Source organism: Triturus cristatus, chromosome 4_1 (assembly GCF_964204655.1).
Source record: "Triturus cristatus chromosome 4_1, aTriCri1.1, whole genome shotgun sequence".
Classification (NCBI taxonomy): Eukaryota; Metazoa; Chordata; class Amphibia; order Caudata; family Salamandridae; genus Triturus; species Triturus cristatus.
In genome coordinates, this window is record NC_140585.1 from 1,108,449,369 (window position 1) to 1,108,465,767 (window position 16,399).

At 42.1% G+C, this 16,399-nt stretch overlaps 1 protein-coding gene across 2 annotated transcripts in view; it reads left to right on the forward strand.

Moving 5' to 3' along the window:
• Window positions 1-16,399, forward strand: part of LAMB4 (laminin subunit beta 4) — a 572,267-nt gene that overhangs the window by 499,984 nt on the left and 55,884 nt on the right. For both annotated transcript variants that reach the window (XM_085654108.1, XM_085654109.1), the window contains 2 exons: window positions 9,476-9,679; window positions 15,407-15,551. In XM_085654108.1, coding sequence (XP_085510234.1) covers window positions 9,476-9,679; window positions 15,407-15,551 — 349 coding nt within the window. The remainder of the gene's footprint in view (window positions 1-9,475; window positions 9,680-15,406; window positions 15,552-16,399) is intronic.

Sequence of the window (16,399 nt, forward strand, 5' to 3'; positions counted from 1 at the left end):
TGCATAACATGAACCTAATTACATAGTAATGGTATGCTGCAGGTCAATGATACATAATGGAGAGCCCCTTGTGTGGCCAACATGCAAGAATGAGGTTAGATACAAGATGGTAGTTGGTCATGCTGAAAGCTTCTGACTTAGTAAAAATACACTTTTGGGTGAAAAAAAACCCTAAACACCGTATCCATTAACAGATCCATACGGTCAGGTGCATTAATCAAATGGCCCCACTGTAGCTTCAACCTTCTTGCCAAAACACTGGGATAAAAAAATGTGTTTAACCTGCCTAGGCCCATAATTGTAGGAGAGAGTTTGCAGACTGCCTCAGGTTCAGCAGTGGAAGGGTTTCATGAATTCCAATGTTTCATCCATAAGTTCAGGCTGATGTTCTCCCATTGCTAAAGTCTACAAAACTTCAGTACAGTTTCATCATAGTCGAGTACTTTTCCTTCAATTGAATGTGTCCCTATAACTCTGCTATCAGGTCCATAGTTAATGCACAATACTGACTGATTAACTGGAAGTTTTCCGGGCATGTACCAGTCTGTTCTGTATAAGGACCTCCCAAAACATCCAATCTCAGAATGAGCAAGTAGGTTTCACTGGCAAGACCTTAACCCTCTTTATGCCTGTGGGTAAGTAGGCATCTTGCTTAACCAACTATAGACAGTGGTGGCCGGTAAGATATGGGGGTGGTGTGGTTGGGGGTTTAATACTTTAAAAAATCACTTACCGATCTCGCCGCATCTCTCCTGTGTCTCTGAGTCCCATGTCAAGGGAGTCTCTTCCGGGAAGCACCCAGCCTCCTCTGAGCCAATCACAACCCTGCAATGAAGCATTGTGATTGGTTTGAGTGCTGTGGTTCGGCGCTCAGCCAGGGAATGGGGGCATGGGCATGTTCTCCATTCAGGCTGTAATGCAGCCTGCCGGGAGAACATGCAAAGTGTGCATGACTGTTTGGCCAGCCCGAGTGGGCCGATCAAACATTCATGTGCACTTTACAGAGTGCACAACCACTCCTCCTCCCTGACGTCAGGGGAGCGAAGTTCCTCCCCATCCTAGCCTGAACATATGAAAAATAAAATGATAATATCTTTTAGTTATTATCGTTTTATTATTTTGTTGACACTGCTCTGTGAGCAGTGGGGCCACGCTCTTCTGCCTTAGTGGAGGAGCCGCCACTGGCTATAGAGCCAAAGTCTTGTGGCAGACGTTAAGGACTAACACGTGATAGCTCTCTCCAGTTGACTCTCGCGGGCAGGAATCATTCAGTGCAGCACAAAGAGATCCATTTTCTAAGCTTTGCACAGCCCTCTCTTCTCTTCCAGCTCCAGTCCTCCTAGTTCAGCTCCATGAGCTCCAATAAAATTGTCTTCCCCACAGCCAGTACTTGACCCACCAAGGCAAATCTACACTGAGCCTTTGCACTCTCCTTTCTGGGTGCAATACAGTGTTCAAAATGCTATTGAGGTACAGCCCCTTGCAGTGGCACTTGGAGAGCTAGGTCATCCCAAACTCTGAAGTAAGTTTGATTCCAATTTGAAAATGTGTATGTGAATCGAATGCACTGAGGCTGAGCTCTGGGAAAATAGAATCCATGCTTCCTAAGTGTTATACAAATACTTACAAAGAGAAATAAAACTGATAGTTTGTCTTATGAACCCAGGTCACCTCTATGCTGCAATTATGGTTCCAATAGTATTTTCCAATGTAAAGTTTCAAATGAAATGTCACATTAAAATATATATATTACAGGAGATATGTCTTGCAGTAGACTTTGCCTAGAAACATTCAACCTAGTAATAGGTGATGTTTCAGAAGCAGGCAGAGGAAAAATATCCTTCACTGCTGCTTACCATATTTGTTCTCTGTATGGCTGATTCAGGGTGCTCCACACATTCCTTACCAGAGAAACACATATCTAAAAAAGAGCAAATGCAGCTACACCTGATCAGCAGACCCCAGCCATTGCAGATGCCAAATATCCCATGGCCGGTGCAAAAGGTAAAATGGCAATAAAGATGGATATCCATACCCTGTGAGTCTGTTGGTGAGTTTGCAGTGAATTGAGTCCTTGCATGGCTCCTGAGAAATAAGAGGAGCAGGTGTGAGGATAGAGTCACAGTTGTTAGATAGGACAGGGAAGACCGTACTTTGTGGATCAAGGGCATTTAGAGCCTGGCCAAGATCTGAAGTGGGTCCTTAGCCTAAGCAGTACTCTTCAGTCTGTGCTTCTGTGCTTGTTTGATCCTTTCTAGAATTCGTAATTGCTGAGTGCTTTCAGGTGTTGTGTTCTTCTCTCTTTGTCCAGAGCACTTCTGGTCCGATACCTCGCACTTCACGCTCCCATGTTTGTACTTTCAATTCAACTTTAGCTGGTGCATTGTGTATGCATTGGGCAATCGGATATTTCTCCTAGGTACTTAAAGATGGTTATATCTTGCTGATTTGATGGGGGGTTCTAAAAAGCCTTGTACCTTAAACAAGGCCTTGAATTTAATAAATGTAACGTATATGAACCAACATATTGGTATTAAGATAGGTGGATATGGTTTATCTTTTCCAGGGTTTGTCTGGGGGAGTCATATATCATAGCCAAAAATATTGACCTGGCCAATATCATTGCTATAATGTATATATATATTTTTTATTTTTTATTTTTCGGTTTTCATATGGAAAGACAGCAGCATGCAATTTAGAAATTGGTAACATCCAGTTGAATGTGAACAATTACAGTTCTGTTTCAATATCCAAGGTTGAGCATTGCACTGCAAAAGGAAAATATACAATTTGATAACTGTGGCACATCGTTCGTTGTATGCATTACCGTATTACCAGTCCCTCCCACTCGCCCCATATTTAACACTCCAGATGGTTTCCACTTCATTATCATACAGGCAACACTTCATGGTTCAGATTTCTAGACACATCATCACGTATCCCCAGTATCCTGAGTCTCAATTCCTCTCAACAAATTTCCTCTAAGAGGACCCCCAAATCTCTTCTGACTGTGACGCAGGTGGCATGAGGGTAACATAGGTCTTGGTACAATCATTACAAATTATAAGATCCCCTGCCAGTCCTTCGCAGTTGCGATCAAGTGTCTTCCCCAGTTCATAGCCACCCTGCATTTAGCCAGCATAAATCAGTGCAGTTAATCGCCTGGTGCCTGGGGGCAATCCCCCCACATAACCCAAAAGCCCCGTTAGTGGTTGTGGTTCTGGTCGCTGTTCAGTCATATCAGCTGTCATATCTATTATTGTTTGCCAACATTTCTAGATAGGCAAGCATTTCCACGCCAGGTGGAAGAACCCTGCATAGTGCCTCAAACACCATGGGCATGTATGAGGTCTGATCTGGTCTAACTAAGTTGCATGCCTGGAGTAAAGTATGACCTAAGTAGGGATCGAAAATGGAGTATCTTATGATGATAGTTCATAGAAATAAGTTTGGTCTGCATGCAGCAGTAGGCACATTGTGTGTCAGTTGGGTCACTACAAAGTCCATCTCTCGGGCACTGCCCGTACAGTCTAGTCGCCCATCCTGTTCTTTGCAATTAAAGGCTCCACAGGGAACCCCTGTTCATTGAAGGTGTGCATATTTATAAATTAATCTAAGTCTGTAAGATTACCCCTATGATGGAACTGGTCCAGGGTAAGAAACTGTCCCTCCACATACTAATGCCAGGGTCGTTGTACTACACATTCAGCCGTAAGTTGCAGTAACAGGTTCTTGGAAATATGCATTGCTGGTGAGTTCAAAAAGGGTTTCCCCAGTTTCCAGCTCAGGACTCACCAGACCCAGCCAGTCGTGGTAACCGTGTTCTCCTCTCTCTGTGGTCTCTTGAAGGCCACAGGGAACACCATATAGTGAGAAACTTTTCCAGCCCACTTACTCTTCGGAATAAGATAGGGAAGGCATGTGTTCGGGTGGAGCCAATGCCTCGCAAAGTAACACAGGGCCACTAAGTAATATATTTCTCGGTCTGGGATCCCAAATTCTCTACACTCATAAGAGAGCTTCATCGTTTCCCACCTTATCTGAGCTAGTTTATTTGCCCATATCAATTTAATTAATAAAGTCGTGAGAGTGAAGAACAAGTTTTAGTGAGTGGGATGGGAATACTCATAAACAGGTAATAAACCTTGGCAGGATGATCATTTTGATCAGAGCTACTCTCCTGGCTAGCGAAAGGAGGAATTGTATCAAGACATTTATCTGGTGTGTAAGTTTCTCATTGTCCGACCCGTAGATTCATTGACTGCACCTCCCTCTGAAGCAACGTGCCAAGGTATCCAACCTAGTCTGCTACAGAGTGTATAGGAACTCCATCTCACTCATAGGAACTCCATCTCACTCTTCTGTGTGGAGTCTGTAAGTGTAAAAAGATCAGTTTTCTGCCATTTTATCACTAGCCGTGAAAATCGACCATATCAGATCACCTCTTTGGGTCATGGACATACAGCAATTTATCGTCAGTGGATGGGTAGTAGGGGGTGTCCCCTCACATGGGCAAGGCCTCTGTGCATGCTTTTTTCTTGGTCTTGTCGCTCTAGGGGGTCCATTACTAATATAAACAATAAATAAATATAAACAATAATGGCGATAGGGTGCATCCCTGTCATGCTACCCTACCAATGGAGATAGTCCCAGACATCAGAAAGTTGACCTTTATCCGGGCAGCAGGTTTGGCACATAACCGTTTAATGAATGCAACAAGACTCAGGGACAGACCAACGCACGAAGTACCTAAAGTAGAAAAGGCCACTCCAAGGAGCTAACACCTTCTCTGCATCGAGTAGGTTGAACGCAACTTTGATACCTGGGTCTAGTAAATGGAGCATGGCAAAGGCCATGCAGGAATTAATAGTCGTGGACCTATGTGGAATGAAACCTGACTGTACTAGTGAGGCTATGCTCTCAAGTAGCAGGGAGAGCAGACATGCAATGACCTCAGCGAATATTTTATTATCACAGTTATGCAGAGAGATGGGAGGATATGCATTTTTTAGGGTCTTTCTGTGATTTGGGTAGTATTGAAATATTTGCCTCCCGCATCGAAGGTGAGTGTGCACCTCCCTCCGGCGCCTGTGCATACACCTCGAGCAAATGTGGCACCAAGATGTGCTTATATGCTTTATAAAATTTGACTATCAGGCCATCTCCATGCGGTGCCGTGTCCCCTGTCAGGGTGTCTCTGGTGGCAACTATCTCATCCATGGAGATTGGGTTACTTAGGAATAGCCAGTGATAATCTACCAATCATACCAATGTGACTTCATCCAGATAATCTCTAATGAATTATTGGATTCCATCGCACCTGTAATGTACAAATACTCACATTATCGGTTGATCTCACTAAGTATACTCCCACTACGTGTGAGGGACTCTCCTCTAACAGTGTCAATTTGGGTTATGTTGGATTTGCCACAGTCCCTACAAAGAAAATAGGAGAGTGTTCTTCCGGATCGCTCCCCATACTGTCTGGCCAACACATACTTACTTACTGAGGAATGTACCTCCCTTTCTGCAATGTCTCAATTCTGTTGTAAGAGTCGATTCTGCTCCTCCTAGAGATGTTTGGAGGATGCACGTACACCCGGGTCTCCACCACAGCATGCTCAGACTCCAGGAGTGCAAGCTGCCAATGAATATCTTTTAGGATTCATGCATGTTTTGCAACTACCACACCTTAAATACAGGCCTTGAGGCCTCCCACAGATTAATTTGGGATGAGACTGTGCATTGGTTTAAAGTAAAGGACTCCAAGGAACACCAGGACACCGGATCCATCAAAGAACTCACAGGGAATCTTTGGCTGAGCGAAAAGGTTTAGAGCTCAGAAATGTAAGCAGTATCTTCACTGGGAATGCTCTGACAGCATGCATGGGATATGCAGCAGCTCGGTTGTGAAGGGGAGCAGCTCCCGACTGGCCAGCCAGTAATCAATATGGGGCAGTGTGCCATGAAGGGCTGAAAAGAAAGTAAATTCTTGCCTTGTTTGGAGACAAATCTGCTAGAAGTCCTCCAGCCCACAGTTCATTTAGAACCTCTGCCCCAATTTCCCCGTGGCTTCTATATTCTGAGCTCTTTTAGCCCCGAGTGGGGACCATTATAGGATTAAAATCTTCTCCCCAAAGTATATTCTCAGTTGATCTATTCCATAAGTATATCTAGAAAGAACTGTGAGTTGTCAACATAGGCGACTAGTGGATGAGGGGCAAGGTGTGGCTCTGGTCCTTTTTGCAGCCTTTGATACCATCTCTCCTTCGCTGCTGATTGAGGGCCTCCAAGATTTGGGCATTACAGAGCAGGATTAGGCCTAGCTGTCTACCTCCCTCAATGGTCGCTCTCAGAGAGTATTGCTCTACCAACTTAGTTCAGATATTTTCTCTCTGCCTTGTAGGGGTGCTGTGGGGCTCATCTTTGAGCCCAACACTCTTTAACTTGTATGTGTGTCCCCACATGCTACCATTATCCATGCCTATGGGATGTATGCAATATCATATGCTGATGACATCCAGATTATTGTGTCAATTCCCGGCAACTCCACAGGTACCGCGGATAACTTATCCCAATGTATGTCGGAGGTTGGACACTGGGTGGCAGAGAACTTCCTTAAACTGAACAGGGAGAAAACGGGGAGCTGCTTTTTGGGACGCAAACCTCAATCTGGAATGGTAATTGGTGGCCGAAACCCCTAGGCACCCGCCCAATTCCAGCTGGGAAGGGGAAAGATCTTGGGGTAATCCTAGACACTGAGCTGTCTTTGAATGGACAGGCCAATCAAACAGTTGCCACCTGCTTCTGGCTTATAAGGGTGTAAAAGAGGATCTTTACTTTTATCCTCCTTTCTTCGTGGAAGCAGGTGGCACTAGTCTTTGTCATGTCAAGACTAGATTATTGCAATTCCTTATACCGGGACTCAAACATCAGCACCGAGGCAAAACTTCAGGTGGTACAGAATGCGCTTGCCAGAGCCATTCTTTACATTCCTATGTGCCAGTGAGCGGTTGCAGGGTTGGGTCAGCTGCATTGGCTCCCCATCAGGAAGCACATTCTGTTTAAATTCATCTGTATTGTTCATAAGGCTATTCACCTTGTAAACCCTGTTGGGATTAAAAACATATTCCATTGTTATATTTCGGGTAGAAACATTTGCTCTTTCAACCGCACCATGGTTATTGTACTCAGGATCCGGAGGAAGAGAGGGGGAGACAGTTGCTGCCGCCAGACTTTGGAATTCACTCGCTCAGTCTCTGAACTCAATTATCAAACATCTGCCTTTTAGCAAGGCTCTTAAAATGTGGCTCTACACTATTTAGGCAGTTTCCCCTGAATAAAGTTGGGTCTGAGAAACTCTGCTCTATGTTGGATGGTCGTGACTACAGCGTCTTGATGCCTTCGGGTAATTGCTGTGCTTTACAAATTAAAAATCAAATCAAACATTAGGTGTATATATGGTCATCAATGCGATACACTTGTTCTTGATTGTCCCCACCAAAACTATGAGGCACCCTTCCACATTTTTATAGCAGTGATGTAGTTTAAAGTTAATATGTGATGTTGGGCCAGATGTATAAAGCCTTTTGGGATGTATCATCTCAAAAGGCATTCACAAAATAGGGAATCGCAAAAATTGTGATTCCTTATTTTGCGAATGCATTTAAGGAATCGCAATTTGCGATTCCTTAAATGAAATACAGGAAGCAAAAAATGTTTGCGACCTGGCTTTAAGGAATCGCAAATTACCACCAGCTTCAAGTTGGTGGTAATATGCAAATTCAAAGAAAAATGCACTTCTTTGCATTTTCCTAGGTGCCATGTGGCATACATACATGCCCTTAGGGCATGTATGTGCGCCACATGTGCACACATGCATACTTCAGGGGTACCTATTGGGTACTCGCAAATTGCACATGCAATTCCCATTCATTCCTATGGGCCTTTAGGCCCATAGGAATGAATGAGAAGCCTTTCCCTTATTTGTGACTCGCAATTTGCGATTCGCAAATAAGGAATGGGTAGGAATCGCAATTTATTTAGCGAAACCTACATACATTGCATTTTGCTAGTCCATAATAGTGAATCAGTACATTTTGCTATTAAGGACTTGCAAAATGCAATGTCGATACATCTGGCCCTTTATGAGTATCTATACACCCCTAGAGTAAGAACTGTAGGACAAGTAGTCCCTATGAGCAAACCCCCCTTGCGTGCAGAGGTAAACGGGTGCCTTAGGGCCCAGTGGGTCTCCTGAAGGAATCCAATATCATGAAGTGTCTGTCAAGGTAGGCTAGAACTTGTCTAGCCTTCCAGGCACTGTTAAGTCCTCTAATATTCTACGTGAGCCATGTAAGTCGCTTTTTACAATGAGTCATCCGGTGCACTCTGGAGTATAGTATACTGTGTTGCCAATGGCATCCCTACCCAAAGTTATTTTGTTGCGTGTCAGTGTATGTAACAATGTAAAATCACTGAAACCTCTCCATTCCCAGACTGTTACCCCCCACCTACACTGAGAACCCCAACATGCAGTGCTAAAGAACACCAATATTTCTCGCATGCGTAGTAAAGAAAAGAGAGAAAAAGGAGCACCGTGAGTGAACCAGCCTCATGAATCAGCAGAAATTTGGTGATACACACTTTGGAGAGCAGCAGCTCCCCACAATACTAAGTTGATGCGTATTAGACATGGTACTGTAGGCAAATACAATAAGAGGGATAATGTCCCGGGGTATTCTCTAAGTCTTCCCATCAATCCCGCTTCGACCGCCGCACAGAATGTCTACTATCCTCACCAGGCCCATATGTCCAACCATGGAAATTCAAAAAGAACACAACTGCCCACATCAATCCTCGTCTGGCCTACCTAGAGCTTAGTCTGGTGTACCAAATATTGGGAGGAGCCACCCTCTCCCTGCGATGAGTTCTTAGCAGAGTTCTCGGATTTTACAAGTCACTGGGGGCATCTGTCTTTGTGAAAGAATGTGGGTGGGAGTCTAACCCACATTTTATTTTTTCTGCTTTTTTTGCTCCTGCGGGATTTCCACGGAAGCTTGCAGAAACTGGGATGGGGCTGCCCTGGCTCCTGTGAAACCTGCTAGAATGGAAAATCTCTTTCTGGCATTGTAAATACATAAATTATAAATAAAGTAATCACGATCAAACCTGCAACCTTTCACCTTAATTTGTCCCAACTCCAAAAAGATATGTGTGTTGGTCTCCTCGCCTCAGTTATACCAGACCCAGTTGAAAGGCAATAAGAAGCAAAGCCCTGTACTAAGCAGCACAGTAGAACCACACAGAAAGACTGATTACTTTGTAACAAAGTTTGTGAATATTTACAAAGCAATACCTAATATGGTGTTTTTGCTTGAAGAAATTTACAAGACATGTAGCTCAAGTCCAGGTTTCTTTCAGGACTGTGATGCATCAAAGTCATTTAGCAATTTTCTTTTTTTTTGCTTTGTAGGTGTGTGGAACTGAAGATAATGCATCCTGCGATAATTCACGGTGTGGCGGCGCTTTATGCAGGAATTACTTCGGTGATAAAAAGTGTGGTGGGCCAAACTGTGGTGGAGTGCTGACTCTCTCCTCAAGTGCACTGAAGATGGCTGATGAAGCAGATCTGTCGCTGAACAACTTCACACGCCAACTGCAGGAGTCTGAACAGCAGGTAGAACCATTGATCAAGTTATACACAAGTAGTGGTCAGTCTGCCACAGATCCTTTCTTTGAATTGTACTTTTGTCTCTTAAAACATCTGACCACTATGCATGTTTTACTAAGTTATATATTCTCAATGGATCTAACAAGTGGATTGGCATCACAAATTTGTTACCAGAAATGTTTTTGCCAGAAAGCATAGAACAGGAAGACAGCTTTAATTGATTATTTGGAACATGCACGAAGCTCAAAATATGCATGCAATCTTCATGTTTAGCAGTGGGGGTATACCACTGACAGAAGACAGTGCTATTTAAAGGCCTGTAATTTGCCTTTCACAGCCCCCAAATCGAACTTTCCTTCTACCTCAAGCAATTCTGATTAACCTACAGCAAAAGTAAAGGGTGTGGCCCTTAACATGTCACTGGAGGTGGGGCCAGTGAATACAACACTTGACTAACACACAGTACTTGTCTTAGATAACTCTTAATCTTTCAGTTCATTTAATATTTTTCACAAAATAAGGTATAGCTCACTCACACACTTTGGAATCAAATTGAAAGAAGTAAACATATAAACAAAATGGAGCATTTGAATCATATTTCACTTATTTTCCCACCTCCACCAAGTGCTCCCATTGCTATGATGTGAAGTCATGCCCAAGCAATCCCAAAACCAGAGGTTCACCCTAAGGATCACTGCAAGGGAACGTGTAGCTTTAGCATACTAAGAAAAATGCATTCCCGCTGAAGGTACTGGAGTAGACGTTCTTTCAAATATTGATTTAATTTATACACACTGGCATAGCTAGACCTACTGCCACCCAGACCAGACCCTGAGTTTGCCATCCGGTGCAAGTAAGAGCTGGGGGGGGGGGGTGGTGGCTGATGGACGACTTGTTCTGGAGAAGGGGTGGGGAGGTGTCTGGCGGCCGACGGGCAACTTGTTCTGGAGGAGGGGCGGGTGGGGGGGGTGTGTCTGGCGGCCGACAGAAACTTGTTCTCGGGGCAGGGGGTTGTTGGTAGTTGACACGACTTGCTCACCTCCACCGTCCTCAAAAACAGTCCTGCCCCACTGTTACGCCACTGTTTATATATAGTGAGACTTCGGTAAGGTGTTGTTGTTCAACCAAATTAAAAATACTCCTCGTCTATGAATTTGTTAATACATGTCGTTTTGAACGTTCAATGTATGTTTGTGGTTTAAATCAACTCTAGTAGCCTTAGATGTTGGTCATTCTGTCTTCATTTAAGTACAGGTTCCAAATTACAGTGGTGCAGGAATCTATGTTTAGTTTGGCCACGTTCTCCCTGTGCTCCTGTAATAGGTTTTCTAACCGAATGGCGTGGCATAAGGCGTAATCTCAGGCATTTCACATAAAATCATAACTCAAAATGCCAGATATTATGCAACCTTATGTTGCTATAAAGGACATTTTGCCCAGGCCTACTTATGTCACCGTCGCAAAGAGTCACAAGAGGACCAGATTGCAACAAACAATAAAAAAGGCCTTGGTGCTGAGGGAAAATAGAGCGCCCAAACAACGAAGTACCAGTTTGCATATACTTCGAAAATCATTGCACTGGATTTGGAAGTATTTATTTATTTAAAGATTATATAAAGCACCCTATGTCACAACAGCCACTTCTAGTGCTGCAGTTGCCCAGAATAATCTTGCCTTGGACAAACACAAACCCTAGGCTGAATGACTGAATGGTTTGAGGGCTGTTGCTCTTGTCTATCACGAGTCGCAGTGTGATCTTCATGAATTATGAGGGAAAAGGCTTAGGTTGAGGGAGAAGGAGGCTCACTTGGCTAGCATAGCCGCCTCTCGTCGAGGCAGCTGGACAAGTGTAGGCTTTGACTTGCTGTAGTAGATGTGTACGCGTCACACTGTTATTCATAGTTCACGTGCATGCAGCTATGGAGGGTTCACATGCATGTAATATGGTTCAAACTTGTATATGTTCAAGCGGCCTCACGTACCTGCGAGCAGACCATGGATTCCAACAGCAGTAACTTAATTCTCTGTTGGGATCCCATCTGGCCAGTCGCAGAGCGCCGTGGACGATTGGATCTGGAATAAACCACTTATTTTCTACGCCATGGTTCCCGCGTGGAGCAAAGATGACTGATTGTAGATGGCAATGTAAGAATTACTCCTTGGTCATTCCTTTCAGAAAAGGTGTGTCCTTAATCCTCATCTAATGTGAAAGGAGTTCTATAAGAGTCTCAAATTTAAGCAGGAGGCAGTTCCAGAGAGTGGAACATTGTACACATACTCAATTCCACAGAACCTCTTGTACCTTGGTGACTGCACAGAGATCATGTAGTTCGCACCATTGTGAAAAAAATATTCCGGTGACTAGCTGTGTAGGGACTTGTGGAATATGCACAGGATCTTAAAATTGTGACAGGACTTTGGTAGCCAGCAAAGAGACTTCAATGCATGTCTAGTGTGGTCATCATAACATAACATAACATAAACTGCAAGTTCGACCATTGGGACATCTTGCCCCTGCCTGAATAGCAGGTGTTCATTGTTATCCAACCCAATGGTACTCATGATTTCAACATAACTGCCGGTGATACTTTCACAGTCATTTAAGGGCACACATACACTAGGAAAAATGTCCTTGCATTTTTTATTCGTTATTAACACAAAGATTCTTTATGTTTGCATAGAATATTTCAATCAAGATAAGTAAATACTTATTTTCATGATTAAGGTTTCAAATCAAGACACGTTTTGAGATTAGTGTCCTTTCAGCAGGCGAACATGTAAACAGTAAAATCAAGCAAAACCAAGGTTAGAATAAGTCAGGGTCTCCCAAGCAACAGCAATACATCCATTTAAATAATATATGATTATCATATCATCGACTACCCATCGTTTAATGGTTAATCTGACACTTCAGTGGTGAAAAAACCCACCCTCATTTCACGTCTGTGCTAGACCCCTAAGGGACTGCACAGCTGTGAAATTTTCACAACTAATAAGCTGCGAATGTGAACAGACAGTTTCCTCTAGATGCGTCATGTGCAAATCTGGGAAATATAAAACTCTCAGCACCTGATTCACACAGGTAACTTACACTTTTGAGTACGTTTACACTTTTGAGTAAGTTGACTGCTTTTTCGATATTCACAAACTCTGAGTGTAAGTTACTACTAAAAGTAAGCCTAGCAGTACACATAGATAGCCAACTACTCGTACTGCAACACTCTCCCATATGAAGGTAGGATTTAAAGAAACGCACATTAGAAATATTGTTAAATTAAATTAAAATATTTAAAATGGTTTAGATTATAAATAAACATAAATTAATGTTTTAGTAAATATACACAAATAGTACATATTAATTATTATATAATAAAAACTGTTTTGATCCATTCTGAATGTAAAAAATAATGTAACAGTATATGTTAATAAAAATCATTACATCAATTTGATTTAAGACTATAAATGATTTTTGAAAATTATTTTTGCACATTAAAAGTTTTTTTTTCTTTAGGGGCAAATTAATGTTTTAATTTGAACTTCAGAAAAGTAATGTCTGTTTAATCAAATATATTCCTGTTAATTAAAGTTTTAATTCAAAATTAACTTTAAAGTGCTGTGGAATTTCTCGTTGTGTTCTATACTTAAAGTTAATATATCAAATGGATTTATATTATTTTTTATCATAAAAATATTTAAATATTTGTTTTTGAGTTAAATACTATTTTATAATTCTAGATAAGACATCAAGGCTCATATCCGCATTAATATCAGAAAAAACAATAAAATGATTTTAGAATGTAGTCAAATTCAGATTAAGGCTGTTATGTAAACTGGCAATTGTTACCCCAGCCTAAAGCTCCAGCCGAGGCCATACTAATCATTATTAGTGCTAAAAATTCTCAAAATCAATTGTCTAGTGTGTTGTAGTTTACTTTTGACACTTTTGAACTCCATCGCTCACCAAATGTCAAATCACTTAGATTCCCCCTGGACAACAACCTCTCCCTCAAGTAACGCATTGCAAAAAAACAAAGATGGCCTGCTCTGTTCTAAAGAAAGTGAAACTGTTTCTACCAAAAAGTGATTTCAGGACTGCTGGTCAAGCCCTTGTACTCTTGAATCTGGATGGTGGTACTGCCCTATTCTATGGCCTCCCAGACTCCACACTGGCACATCAAAGGGGCATCCTGCATGCTGTAACACGTCTCATTGAGGGCTTGAAGAAATATGATCACATCACCCAACCTGATGGAACTCCAGTGTCTACCCTTGCCAGTACGCATCATCTTCAAAACTAACTGCATTATTTACAATGTCATCTCAACCAGCACCCCTACTTATCTTGCAGAGAAGCTCACCATCCCTGGTGGTTCTCAGCACACCTGCAGCCAGGATACCATTAGACTGCAGACTAAGAATTGAGAATTTAAAAAAAACAAGACATTAGGGCCTTTTCCATCTATGCACCCAGTTTCTGGAACAATATCCCCGTGTCCATCAGGACGCTCCAGGTTAGGAAAGAGGCGAAGTTTCACCAGCTTCTACTCCTATTAATCACCAACTTTATGCTTGCCTTTGACCATGAACAGCGCTCCGCTGCCTTTTGGCTTGGGTCGCACTACTTTCCAAAGCAGGATAATCAACCGAATTCACTTAGACATCATCTAGAAAAAAAAGATGATACTCAATACATTAATATTATTCTGTGTTTAACCAGGTAAGCTAACATCGCTATCAAATCTCAATAAGTTAAATGTTTTTTTAACAGAGATGTTAAATGATTAACTTATATTTCATGGGAAAACCATACATAGCAATACTTAATAATGTGAATCAACACAATCTAAACATTTTAAATCACCATTTGCTCTAATATAGCATAAGCACAATAATACCCAACACAATTTATAGATTTTAGATATTTAAGTGTATAATGTTATTTTATTTAGGTCATTATATTTATCTCAGACTGATGAAATTATGAGTGGACCTGCCAGGTTGGAGCCGTTTCAGCCCGCATCGTAATCGGGCCCAAGGTGTTTGATACCAAACACCAGTATTTTCAGTGACGCCATCATGTAGCTAGGGAACTCATAATGACCAGTGCCCAGTACATATACTTAAGATGGCTTTCTGTTCACTTTTGCCATCTAGTGATTGAACAAGACAGCACCGGGACATATCTGCCCATGCAGATATACCCTCACATGTAATATAATGCACCCTGCCTTAGGGCTCCAAGGCCTGCTGTAGGGGTGACTTACTTAAATTATATGCAGTTACTTTGGTGTGGCACACAGTGAGTGTGCCATGTCGTGTTTTCACTCATGGTTTGCACCATGAATTTGTGTGTCGGTCTCTTAGGGTGGCATAAAACATGCTGCAGCCCTTAGTAACCCTCTTTAGTACCCATGCCCTAGGTGCCAGGGGTGCTATATACTAGTGACTTATAGCGGTGCTAAAGTCCTTCCCAATTGGGTTACAATTAGACTTTAACTTGTTTTAGGGGAAAGAGCACTGGCACTGAGGTCTGGTTAGCAGGCCTCGGTGCGCTGTTAGAATTGAAAACCAGCATCTAGTACTCAAAAATGTGGCAAAAAGTGTGCGGACAACTGCAACAAAATGCCAGTTTCCTACATCTACTACCTATACAAGGAAAATGAACTTAGAAATGGAATGATCTGAATGACAAATATGATTGCTTTTCCTTCATTATTAAACATTGTTTTCTAGATTACAGTCATAAAGAAAATGGCTACTGAGTCGAAGGCCAAAGCTCTAAAGCTAAATGAGACACTAGTGAAAGCTATGAAAAATATGGAACAGGAAAGAGAAAAAACCAAAGATCTCATCCAACAAGTGAAGAGGTTTCTGCTAGGTATGTATAATTGGAAAACATCGTTGTCATTGATGTCAATTAAATTTATACATCTATCTATGTCTAAATCAGTGTCTATGAGTGAGCATTTTTCCTGGGTAGGAATTCAGTTTCAATGTCAGTTGCCTGTTTTCTTCTGTGAAGACTGATAATTGAGTGTAGGAATCTCCTTCTGTCAGTTTTTAAAGGAGTGACCACTAAAACCTGGGCAAAAGTTAGAAAGGATCACTGGATCAATGCCTATTTTTAGAATAGATTTCATGTAGGAGATTTTGACTTTATTCATGAATAGACCCACTTCCAGGGAGTGGTTGATGACAGCTCTGGCTGGGATGACTCCTGAGCTGTTCATTTGGGTGTCCTAAAATATATTTGATGATCAGGAGCCTTCTGGTGAGGCTAAAATGCCACAGGGTTTTGGAACTTTGAAAGGGTAGCACAATATATGGTTGAAAGAAAGTGTTTTTGATAACACGTCTGTGTCTCCCATTCTTCACGGAGCCCATTGTCCACAAATACCAGTGCATGGTCACCATGTGTTCTTATCTTCAAGTCTATATGTTCACGTCATCCCGAGTTCATGTCTAACTTTGGTGGTCAAATCAATGTCTGGCTCTTTGATAGACCCTAACCTTACCTTTGTTGTTGATGTCGACCCTTAATCTCTCAATAAGAAAATTTCACTGTTGATTTTTTTATATGAGTTCATGATGCCACCATCACAGAGATATGCAGAAACATGAGGATAAATGGGCTCCCTGACACTACTAAGTGAATTTTCCATAAATTAACATCTTTGCAATATTTTGAGCCTAAAACCTATGATTAATTCTCCTGTGATTGTCTCC